Raw genomic sequence first — 12,915 nt, 5'->3', positions numbered from 1 at the left:
TCAGGCTAAGGCCGCCCGCGTTGATAGTACAGCGCGTGCTCCACAGCGTACGCTATGTATCCCTGCTCCACTACGTATCGGGCGTCGCTTAAAGTGAGTACAGTACGTACTCCGCAAACAGCTCCGGGCAGGCGAACAGGTCGGCTAGGGCCTGAAGACACGAGCGAGCCTGGAGCAGCGGCATCGGGTAGTCGAGATGAAGCAGGCTCTCGCCGAAGGGAAGCGATGAACAGAGGTCGCCCAGGGTGCGTGCCGTTGGACCGAGGGTTTCTTCCCATATGCGGCTGGTCCCAAGCATCAAGGATAGCTGCACAAATAAAGACACATGCACGCATGGCAGAGCGTCGAACCCGCTAAGTTGGAGGGTGGTGTAGAGCGAGACTCTTCGTTGCGAATCGTCTGCACAGTGGAAATGTATTATCACGGTCGCCCAATAAAAACGCGCAGATCGCAACTGTGCATTCTGATTCGAGCGGCACTGTATACATTGAATCCATTGTAGCGCAAAGGAATACGGACGAAGAAGAGGACAGAACACCACGGGCGCTACGGTCCTCTTCTTAGTCGGTGCTCCTTTACGCTACAATGGCTTCAGTGTGTATTAACCAACTCGCCCAAGAAGGAAGTGTCGGTACGGTACTATGTACTTGCACTACACACTGGCGCGCAAAATTGTTTTCGCTTTTAAAAAAAAGAGAAGGCAGTCTCGCCTGAACGCGAAACATTGAAAGCGATAGGGAGGTTTAGCGCATGCGCGGAAGGCGTCTCATAATGCTGGCGTGACGAGGAGCGCCTTCGCAGTTGTCGCACGTCTTTAATTCACGAGATGAGACCGAAGGGAAACCATCGTATTTTCTTTTTTTTTCAACCTTACCAATATTCGGCAATTTTTGCAAAACAGAAAAAAAAATTCAGGCCATGAGTAAAAAAGTCCGCTTTCAAGAGTTACTGTAGTTTAATTTTCTCTCTGAAATGCAACAAGTTTCACTGAAATTAGTCCAGAGGTTATGTCAGAAAAGTATTTCTGCTTTTTACATGTACTTGAATAAACGGCATTTTATATAGTTGGACCTGAGCTAAAGTGACATTTGATAAAAACCATGGCCACCGCATCGGCTTGCACCGCTGCAGCCCAACTAACTCGCAGCTAACCTGCAATGTGGAGCCGACAAAATGTGGCGCGAGAAGGAAAAAAAAATACGGATTACTGACTATAATAAACCGCGCAACAAAGTTCTCTGTTTGAGTGAGGTATGTGTAAGGTAACTTTTATTTCATATTATCATCATGGATAATTACGTCTCAAAGCAAATTCGGGTGGCTCTGACGCAGGTTGCGTCGGTTGGTGTTCGTTAATCGGCATTTCATACCGCGACCTCGCCGATACAAGTGGGCCTCCACCGCCGCTAGAAAACCGTTGCGGAACTGCGCTTAACATCTTCGCTGTAAAAGAAAATATAAGCACGGTGCTCGGAACGTCGTAGACACGATGTTTACACGTGCCCTAGCTGTTGAAGGGTAACGAGAGGAATTATCGGTATCCTGCTGATCGAACTATACCTTGCTTCACATTTATTTTTCAATGTAATCCTTCGACGATCGAGAGATCCAGCAGTTTCGGAAGTTCGGTGGCTCGATTCTGTACGACATCACTCGTGCTCACCTCGACGAGAACATCGCGACCGCTTTGGGAGGAGCTTGGTCATCTACGTCAAGAAACGCAAGGATCAAGTAGCGCCGCGGCATAGATGATCGAACGAGCCGGAACGAGCGCTACAAAAAAAAAAAAAAACTTTGCGATGATCTACTCTCATGTGACCTACCCCCATCCATTCAAGCCTCATGACATCATAACACATATATAGCTCGTGGAAAACGAAACGGAAACCGGCTTGCAGCAAGGTACTTCATCCATCGTTCAACGTCATCGTTCACAACCTCCGTACTTTTATACCCGCTGCAGGACGAAAGCCCCTCCCATCGATGTGGATCCAATTGCCCCTGTCTTGCGCCAGCCGACCCCATTTTTTTTAATGCCTGCAAATTTCCCGTCTTTTCTAGAGCGTTTAGTGCTCTGCCGTCCCCTGCTGCGCTTTCATTCCTCGCCAGAACAGGAATTGGCCTCATAGGAGCAGTGTGTGGCCCTCATTATTCTTGCAATTAAACGAGAAAAGCTATCATTGTAAATTATTCTGGATGTTTTGAGACTGTCCGCAATTATTTTTTAATGTTTTTATATCGACGGAGAACGATGAAGATGAGAAGCAAAAAAAAAAATTATGACTCGCCATCTTGACCCTGGGAAAGCGGATGGCCAGCGAAGCTGTTGGAAAACCGCTCAAATTCCGTCGATGAAGATATGGAATGTTTTATTGTTCTGCCTAGTCTTAGCACGACACCGTTGTTGAGCATTACGATTTTGCACTCTTAGACGCTCATCGTATCCACGCTGCTCTTCGGGACTCTTAACTTTGTGTGGTCCGCCCATAGCGGTCTTGCAATGAACTGAATGAGCTGTTAGGCAGGTCTCGCTTTTCTATATGAAGTTTGGTGACGTCACTCACTGATTCGTACGATGATGTTGCCCCTTTACCACCGGAGCAGCTTATGCAACCGTAATCTTTACCTGGAAACACACGCGGGGAGAAGGAACGTGTCTCGCATTGTTCGCAGGCGCTTTATCATTCATCATGCAGCTTTGAAGCTTGTTTTGTGTTTTTCGTTATTGAAATGAATTCTGAGCTCTGTGTTGTATGCCTTCTATTTGGTTCAATTTATTTATTTATTTATTTTGCTGACGGACACGAAAAATACCGACCAACTAGAGGCTAACGGCTTAGCTGTAAACGAAAAATGAAGATTCGAAAATGTCATGCCACTGCTAGTTTCAGTTAGGAGAACGACCGTGCGTTTTCCTTCTCTGCAGCTAAGCTTGCCACAACGCTTTCGCGGATCTACGTACCGGTGGTGTCCTTGTGTGATGCTTCGACGGCGGCCGATTTTCTGGCGCCTGCCCCCGCCCCACCAGCGTGTCGACCTGCCAGCGATGATCGGCCGAAGACACCGACGATGAAGAGGAGGGTTCCGTCTCCGAACTCTCAGCTGGGTATCAACGTCCATATACTAGAGTGAGACATGCAGAGGGCTGTCGACAGCTTAACGGGCTATCGAAGAGGTAGAGCTATGGCTTTGTACGACCTTTGACCTGAACAGTCTCACTCGATCCCTCGCAGCCCAAGCGCCAAGTAAAACTAAAACAACACGTTTCATTTATTTATAGCCATAGAGGTTGAATAAGTACAATAAGAAAATGGTATTAAGCTGCATTAATTCGTATGGAAATGATTATATAGTAATTGGTTTGCGATATCATCCGCAGCTGGACGCTTTCCGGATCGTATCAGAAACGCTAATGTGGTCTCTGCGTTAAGGCTACAGAGCTTAAATGAGGAAATTGAGGTATCGAATTCAGAATATCAAGAATAGTGCGCTGGGCTGTTTGGAGTTCATCTGAGACATCCTGAGACTTGTGCTGTCAATTTCTTGCCACACGTTTATATTATTTTAGCTTGCATTTTAAAGCGTTAGTGCGGGTTCATCACATTCTTTTAATTTTTTCGGAAGTCTCCAATATATTGGAAATCTTGACTCTCCGAGGCCTTTGTGCCTTTACAGTGGCACTCTCTGCTAAAGCATGCATTTAAGTGCGATATTTGTTTCATTATAAATGCCGGAAAGCTACAGCAAGATTTTCCCAAAGGTGCAAAGTGGAAGAAAAAGAGTCATTCATAGATGTATGCCAATGTGACAATTGATACGTAAAATACGAAGAAGCCGTATAAGCGATTCGTCGCACGCTTTGGAAGCACTATAGGGGTCTGTGTCTGCTGGATGCGTCGCAAGCTGCGTTCGAGCGTGGTCGTATTTGACTGTTTTACTGTTCTCAGTGAAGGCTTCCACGCAGACTGCGTAGCAGTACAACGCCGTCAGCATTCACTACGTAGCGTGCACGTGATAGAGCACGTGACCGACGGCCACTCTCGAACGCAGCGTGCAACGAATATTCTGCGACAACGCTTCGTTGCAGTACACATTGCCGGAAGCCCTTCATCGCGGCAGCCGTATGTGAACGAGTCTATACCTGCAGCGTGGCATTGAGAAAGCTCGAAGTGAGAGACAAAGATTTCGGATTACTGGCTAAGTGTACGCAGGATTATTATCAGTATTGCATGATGATTACTGCGTGTTAGCAACACAACAGCTGTTAATTCGCGCCCCGTTTCCGTTTTGTCCGTGCCTTCTTCCATGTAACTTGCCAAGGTTGACGACTGGGCTTGTTGGTATAGCATATTGGAGGTTGGAATGCGCAACAGTTTGACGATACACACAGAAGAGACACACACCACAGAGCGCTTGTGGTGCGCTCTGTGGTGTGTGTCTCTTCTGTGTGTATCGTCAAACTGTTGCGCATTCCAACCTCCAATATTTTTCCATGTATTGTTTGTCCGCGTCCCTCAGCGCCGTGAGCAGCACGCTTTACTGTGAACTGAGAGTGTTACGCCATTGTCAGTTGACTTTTTTTTTATTAACGGCGTTTCGACAAAGGCCGCATCATGTGTGATGATCAACCACTGTGTGACGTACGAATTTCACAAGGAAAGGAATACTTACAAGAATCGCTGCTGTTCTGGCTTGGCCGCTTGGATTGAGCCGTGGCGGTGGTCATCCTACAGGGTGCGGTCGTCCGTTGGATCACCGCGCAGAGTACAAGCGTGCACAGAGAGTTATTTACGGGGGGTTCGTAAGTTAAGCACGGCTAACCACAACAAGCTCCGTTATTGTGAGAATACATTTGAATAGAATACGCATGCGCGCACGCACACACGCACGCATGTACACGCTCGATCACTCGATAAAAACGTACAGGGCCGCTATTTTGTAGCGATGCCTTATGCCTTATTCTATGCTATTCCTATCATCCACCACACACGGCCGCCTGATCCCCTTGATAATGTGGGCAGACCGTCGCTCTGACCACTGGCCAAGCGCGAAAAGCCTGAAAAGGCATAGAATCGGAAAAGGCATCGCTACAAGATATCGGCCCAGGTCGCGTCTGTGGGCTTTGATCCGAGCGGTATTGTATAGTGGCACTATATCCTGGTGCGCAATATATTATGTTTATACTCGCATTCATATAATGCCGCCTATGAGTAGGATTTGAACGATTGATATGTTGGGCTCGAATCTGGATGAACACAGTGCTACAGAAGCGCACTTGAGACAACACGTGGCGCCACTACGTATAGTCGCTGAGCGCGTGCACGTGCAGTTTATTCCTTGCAGTCGCAAGTTAGCGTTTACTTCTCTTTCATGCTCATTGTTATTGCCACTCGCTGCCAAGTCATCTGCTATCGCTCTGGTGCGCTATAACGTAAATATATTGCAATCTTTTCTATTCCATTAATGCAATCAGCCCTCCACGATTGATCAAAATTTTTTCAGGCCACCCCCACTTCGCTTGTCTGTCATGTGGCATCAGGAATACCACTAACACTTGCCGTCTGGTATGAATCCGAAGTTAAGACGCAACCAAGGGAGGAAAAAATGCTTTCGGACAGGAAAGAGCGTCACTTGCTACTAGTAAAAACTGTCCTAAAGCTTTTTTCCTCCCTTGGTTGCGTCTTAACTTCGAGGAATAAGATAAACCAACTAGCCCAGCGATAAGTATTGTCTGATATGACGTGTGCACGCTGATTATGCAGGATTAGACCGAACAAAACAAAAATAATTATTTCTGATTCCACATATTTTTTCCCATTATAGCTCCGCTATCGGCCAAAGTTCTCGGGCTGAGCCAACTTCGCCTGTGTGTCACGCGACATTACAAAACGGCGAAAAATTACCGCGTCAGAGTGACATGTACGTGGTAAATATGCATTAATATGCCGAACAAAACTAAGTTTTCTTTTTTTTCTTGGTATAGCCGGATTCTGCTCCGTTCCGAAATGAATAAAATATGGCTGTCCTCTGTGGCTGTGGCACCGACTACTCGCAGCTGCCGGGGAATTTTTTGTGCGGCAGCATAATGTTGTCGAGCCCTTTCAGCACGCACACGACATTGCTTTGCCAACATTTCTTTTTTTGATGGTTCGTTTTGGCGGCATTTTAGAGCGCAACTCTTAGGCGTCCGTTCGTGCGGCCAGCTTCGGCGTCGGCGTCCTGTACCTCGTAACCGAGCGAACGAGCACAAGGAAACGTGAGAGCGAACGTGGAGCACAGCGGGGAATGAGAAAAATGGTGAGAGCGAAGAGAGCGCGAGAAGGAAAGCGGAGGGGGAGGGTGTGGCAAGATCGTTTAGAGAAGGCGTAAGTTCGTTTCGATAGTTACTGCCGATCAACGCGAGTGAGAGCGTAGCCATCGCGAGAATCCACGCTGACGAGGAAGCCGTGGGTGCCGCCATGTTCAACAGCGCTATTTCTTTGCGTCCGTAAACATTACGAACGCTAAACTCGCCGAATAACGTACGTTACCATAGAGCACGTAAACCACAGAGTCCAAACAACGTTCAGAGCATGCACAATGATGAGAACGCTATTTCTTCTCATACGCAGCGCCTCTACGTTTGTCCGCAAACGATAAACTAAAACTGTCTAATATATCGCGAAATGGAAACACGTATAAAGCTGCGCTCAAATTTCGTGTTTAAGAGTATCGTAATCATCGGTGATTTTTTTTTACCCTTCCGTTGCACGCCGCCGCGATTTTCTAACAGCCACTGTAAGCTACGCAAGGAGGAGTGGGCCAATCGCCGACGCCATCACCACCCTCCTCATCCGGTTATCTACGGTCCGACCAAAAATCTATCCACTTCTGCTTTCTTCTCGGCACTCGTCAGCCAATTTGATAAGAAGAGCCTGTCAACGTAGGCAATGCTATTTGTTTTGAAATCAAACAAAACTTATCTCCTATAAACGAAGAGAACGTTTCATTGGCCTGTTCAAACAACGCGGTGGGTCAACGCACGATGCTTGCGTCGGCGGTTACATAAATTTGACGACAGGAGATTGGAATAAGAACACATTGGAACAGTTTTACGTTACAGGGCCCCTGTTCACGTTAGGCCAGCCAGGATATGTACGGCAAACGAAGTGAGACTCAGATTTTGGAGGCCTACTCACATTGACCGGGAACTCTTGTTGTCGGCGTGTACGTCTGCAATGGACAAGTGACGCTGATTAGTGACATGAAATAAGAACACCGCTTCTCGTTCACGGGCTAAAGAGGAAGCTTTAACTCATGTCTTGCGTTTTATAAATCATGTGAAAACTGGAAATTCGCTTATCAGGCAACCGAAAAGCAGACTTCAATAAAAACTGTTGCATGCGCCAGGAAAAACAAAACTCCAAAGAAAACTCCAAATTCTGTAGTGACCACCGGAAGCATGTGTTTGTGTGTTATGTTGCGGGGTGACTATCGAATTGAATTGATTTTTCTTGAAGAAAGCATACAAGGAAGGAGCAGCCACAGAAGGCTTCTGAACTACAAAAGCTACATTGCGTAATTAGTAGAACAGGACAGGAAATAAGAAATGACGTTTCGGGATGCGTACAGGTCCCTAAGTGTTAATATATATTTTCTTGACGTTGGTCAATACATATTCTAAAACGTGAATATTTTTCCGGTGTTTGTCAGTGACCATGTCTACTAATGATGCGTTTAGATAACCAGACGGTTTTACGTCGTACCCTTAATTATATACGCTTAACAAAGCACGTTGTGGAGCTAATTGGTGATGCATTTCTTTCTTTCTTAGGAAATAAAAAAACAACAACCTTGCTTATATACGGTGCTTACATTGGCGGACCACCACTGGGCAGTGTGCATTTACGTAATTACGTACATTTACATGTTAGTTACACACCACAACGCTATTAGTACGCGTCTCTATTGGTTATTGCCCTCTATAGGCAGCAGACGTAATTTACGACGCATACGCAAAATAACCGCTAGCGCAGATGAAGGCTGGAGGCCCGCTTATGCGAATTTCACTCTGCGTCGGACAGCGTATATGCGGAGTCATGCCAGAGCCAATATACATTCGTATGCGCGAAAGTTGGCGCACTGCGTGGTGGGATCTTTACGAGCCTGCTTTTTGAAACACTGTTGAGTTAGGGAAGGAAACCAAGGAATTCAAAGAGGCAGATTCACGTCGTTTGGCCAGCGGTGTTGCGCAAGCTAAAGCTCTCTCTCTCTCTCTCTCTTTGCTTCACGCATTGCGTAAAATTGCAATTCTTCCTCTCCTTCGCGGCTCTTCTCATTTCTTTTTTAATATGCTCCCGCTTATTCTGCCTCGGAAAGTCTTGCGCGACCCGACCCCTCCGACTCGTTCGTCATCTTAATAGCGCCGGGGCCGAGATATTGTCAAGCCCGCACTGTGGATCCGTGACTCGACTTTCGTGCCGGACAGTCAGGACGTGCTTTCTGTTGTACCCATCACCGCTTTTCGGGGCCGCAACACTCTGGCGTGGCGCACAAGGTCAACCCAGTCCGTCCCACGCCAACTCCGATCTCTTAGATGTCTCCCGGCCTCTGTTTTACTGACCCGCGCCGTCCGCTATATGCATACGGTTAAGCGTTGTCAGCGTATTTATTGGTAAAGGATTCAGCGTGTATACGTTTTTGCCTGTGCGTACTAGAAGGTACCTATCGCTTTCGGCTACCATTCACACGAACAATATGTCTCTTTCTTTAGCGATCTCTGTGGTAAACACAATAAAATTGAGGTATTGCCGCTATGAGGAATACCTCTCCGTGCCTACGGTGAGAAATACGCTTAACCGTAACGCTATGCGTTTGGTAAATGTAATAAAGAGTTAAGGTAGATATTCACAATGTTTCCGTGACCAGAAGCAACCAATGATTTCACGTAAAATTGTTTTAATTGCTATAAATAAAAAGAAATGGTAGTCTGTGATACTCTCATAGAAAGTACGAACTCTGCGGCAAATTCTCATATTGACATATTCGGACGGTACGAATTTTTCGCAATATTATTACTACTCAACGCTTCAATATAAGGAAACTTACTCGTGTGATTCTATTCCCATATCTTTATTTAAAAATTTATTCTTTTCGTGTAGAACGAGATTCCTAAATGAGAGTTAGCCTTATATTTATCGGCGTTTTGAGATATTTAACTGGAGATGCCGAAACGCGGACGCAGACAAGAATGCGTTGATTTTAGGGACTGCTTCGGTGCAAAAACGTAAATAAAGAAATAATCGCTGCTAGTAGAATGACAACATTTTGTTTGAGCATGCCGTCATTTATGACCTCCTTGTATGCACACACGTGCAGACAAATGCTATAGTCGCCCTCTTAAATTTAGATATTTCACAGCACGCTCGCCTTCACGTCACCTCTCCCTTACCCCTCCTTATCCACAGCCAAGCGCAATACTTGAAAGCGCAGCCTGAGGCGCAGGTCGACTCTACGTGTTTAATGGTGAGCGGTATTGAATACTGAAGGGACTCAGGTCGCGTACGTCCGTGTCGTTCGCTCTCATTAGCAGCAGCTACTTCCTCCACTGTGTTGCACTGAGTGCGAGTTCGAGCTGCCGGTGCCAGGATACGACTTCGCTAATTGCTTGGCCAGCTACGCAACTTTCGGGGTCAAAGTCAGAGAGGCGTGTGTCTGAAGCGCAGTGGTTGTCCTGGTTGCCAGCGTTTTGAGCCGTCGCGTATTGCGCGAGCCGTGCTGTTGATTGCGTGTCTAATTAAAGACGTGTGTCTGAACAAGGTAACGGGGAGCTGGAACAGCCTGGCTGGAACTTCTCGTCGGTAGGATTGCACAAAAGGTGTCGAGAGGGCGCTTTGCACTTGAACAGGTTAGTCAGAGTACAGGTTTCGATAGGGTCGAATGTAAGATTCACAGCAGTGTCTACGAAAAGTGGGAATGACAAGAAGAAGTCGCAATTTCGCCAGAAAGGCGAAGCGCCGATTGCGATGGCAAATTGTTAGACAGCTATACGAAGTAAGGATAGTAGCTTTATCGGCTGTATAAAATGGTAAATATTCGCCGACTAACTAAATTAACCAGCGTGGTGTCACGCACACGCAGGAAAACATGAACACATGTGGTTTTGTGACCGTGGGCACTGGCTGTCAAAACGCTGGCGCGAGGAAGAGCGGCAGCAGCAGGGAGCGAATTGACCTTCGTGCCGCTTCTCGTTTCAAGGCGAATTAAGCGGCCAAAACGCAGCGCATACGAAGCTATCAGCCCTCGGCCTGCGCCTAGACTCTGTACCCATCGCTGATTGCTTTTAAGATAGGGCGCTGCGGCCGTGCTCAGCCGCGCAATACGCATCCGCCACCGGAGTAGAACGACCCTCCCCCCTCCCTCGGCACGCTTCCGGTGCCTTGTGCGCGGTGGAAGACGGCGCGCTTCCTGCCCGACTTCCTTCCTTGTGCGCGCGAGATCGGGCCACCATCCTTGGCTAACCCTCGCACGCTTTCACTCGCACCCACAGTATATGGCGCGCGGCCACGATGTTATCGCACTTGGACTTTAAACAAAACACCACGGCGACACCGACGGCAACGGAGACGGCAGAAATGTGCTTGGAGTGTCCATACAATTGCAACTGCAATAAAAGTGATGCGTTCTTACTTTCAAAAAGCTACTATGCCGGCCAGAAGAGTGGAAGACCTCAGACTAACTCTGACAGTCTCCTTAACGTGCACCCAGATGTGGAACAACTGCGAGACGCATCCTCAGCATTTATTTTGGGCGCGCTGAGGAGCAGCAACTTCACGTGGAATACGCGGTAGTTGCCGACTGATCCATCGGCCACCCGTTTTCCTCTTGAGCATGCGTACGGCGGCAGCTACATCGCCACCGCCAATGACGGATGGCGCGTTCAGCACTATGAAGCATCTATCAAAAGGCAGCTGCCCGCGCTCTGGCAGCCGTTCACGGGGTTCCCAGCTTAGTCCTAACCTCCGCAGTGCTGATACGCATCGTGGTACGCATTCTGACCATCGTTGCCGTGTGATTGCCGGGTGGCGTCAAATGGACGCGCCGATGCTTGGGATGATATTTTGAAAGGGCCCCTCACCAGGTCTGGCCATTTTGAGCTGACAAGCGCAGAGCGTACATTGCGCGATAATGATCGTGTCTGCAAAGTATTACATCGCTACGTGCCGCGGAAAGATCTGAAATTTCAAACCGAACGCCGTTTTCCCTTCTCGCGTCCGCCGCGCTCCAAGCCGGGGGATGACGTACACGCGCTAGCACGCTTACGTACAAGTGTTAAGATCGGCATGCAGGGGTGCTGCTCTGTAAAGCTATTTCAGCCTGCTGCACGTGCTTCGATCGACCCGCGGTGGTGGCGCCCTTCAGAGAACCAGCGAGGACAACAGCGCTAACCGACCATGAACTTCCTCCAGAGAACTGCGGACTACGGCAGCGTTAATCCACCATGCGCCTCGTTCGGAGAATCGGTGACGGCAGCATAGCAGGCCGCGTTTGGCACCCAACGTATTGTTGGTTAATTTGCCGGGTCTTCATGGTCTCTCTCGGCAGCAAGAAGAGCTTCTCAAACAAAAGGGTGCTTTGCGGTACGTGGGCCCCAGGATTCGTCACAGTCTGCTGACACTCGTGGCGACTACAGGTGAAAGGCAGCTCTGGAATTTAGAGGCGCAAGACAATGGGCAACCGGCGGCTGTGCTGCGGGGGTCAACTCGGGAACCGACGCGCCTTTCAAGACTCAAGATAATGCACCACCGGCGGGTCGACTGCGTTGACGTTTGACGCTGCGAATCGGCGGTGAACTGACGTTTTTCCCTCACCTAGGGAACTAGGGACCAATGGAGTGTTTATAAACAGCTGTTGTCGGCTGCTAGAGTGTGTGCTCGTCTGTGCTCGTCGTCGTGCTCTGTGCTCGTGTTCGTGCTCGTGAGCTGTGTGCTCATTTGCTGTATGCTTCGTCTTACGGGCTCTATTTGGGAGTCACGCTAGACTGTCGAATGTATCGCGTTTAAAATGTAAATACTGTAAATAAACCCTGTACGCCTAGTTCCTCCCAAGTTCCTCTCTACGACCTTCAACCCTTACAAATGGTGGCAGCGGCGAGATTGTCCAACAACTCCAATGGTGTTTGCACTGTGACGTCGCTCGTGGTGACACGTCACTTCGAGAATTATTCAAGGCAACATTAGGTATTTGTGCAATATGTTGCTTGAATAGACGAATTAAAGCCCCAAAAAATAATAAAACGCACAAATCGAATGTCTGCATGTTTTTTTTTTTTTAACTTCGCACCTCAGCAAGAGAGGTGTACTTCCGTTTCGTCTGCTTGTTCCCACATCGTGCAGTCGCGCGCGCAGACACCAAAACAATGTCATTTTCTACCGTGTTCCAGCGCGGGAGATCGTGTTCTGTGATCCGCTTGTGTCTGCCACAGTATTCGTGTAGCACTGTCTTATACCGCTAGTCAGGTGTCCTCGTGCACAGCGCGCATAATCGTGCGCTGCGCGAAGCGAGACAATCAAATCAGCTCGCGCGTTATGCCGTCAGCGGAAGTGCGCTGCGTCGCAAAAATTTAAAAAAAATAATAAAAAAAGTGAGGAGAAAAACAAAACGAAGGTGGGGCCTCGAGGTGCAGTGCGGGAGAACGCAGGGAAGGAATTTCGCTTGCGGAGGTAGTCTAGAAGCGTGGCAGTTTGGGCGAGTTGGTATGTCATGACTGTTGTAGGCTTGTAGCACAGCTCAGAAAGAGCAAATAAGGAAGAAGGTAGGGGTAATCAAAGGGAACAGAAAACAGTGAGCTCTGTTTTCCGTTCCCTTTGATTACCCCTATCTCCTTCCTTATTTACTCTTTGAGCTCTGTTTTTCCGTTCCCTTTGATTACCCCTA

General features: G+C 48.0%; 1 protein-coding gene across 3 annotated transcripts in view; it reads right to left on the bottom strand.

Moving 5' to 3' along the window:
• The window catches only part of LOC135913949 (oxysterol-binding protein-related protein 9-like), a 39,566-nt gene that overhangs the window by 11,915 nt on the left and 14,736 nt on the right, over nt 1-12,915 (bottom strand). For all 3 annotated transcript variants that reach the window (XM_065446650.2, XM_065446649.2, XM_065446651.2), the window contains exons 11-14: nt 7,179-7,212; nt 4,672-4,727; nt 2,963-3,102; nt 111-307 (exon numbers count right to left, since the gene is read on the bottom strand). In XM_065446650.2, coding sequence (XP_065302722.1) covers nt 111-307; nt 2,963-3,102; nt 4,672-4,727; nt 7,179-7,212 — 427 coding nt within the window. The remainder of the gene's footprint in view (nt 1-110; nt 308-2,962; nt 3,103-4,671; nt 4,728-7,178; nt 7,213-12,915) is intronic.

This window comes from Dermacentor albipictus, chromosome 5, assembly GCF_038994185.2.
Source record: "Dermacentor albipictus isolate Rhodes 1998 colony chromosome 5, USDA_Dalb.pri_finalv2, whole genome shotgun sequence".
In the NCBI taxonomy this organism is placed as follows: domain Eukaryota; kingdom Metazoa; phylum Arthropoda; class Arachnida; order Ixodida; family Ixodidae; genus Dermacentor; species Dermacentor albipictus.
The sequence above is the reverse complement of the archived record's forward strand: the minus strand, read 5'-3'. Positions and strand labels throughout refer to the sequence as shown.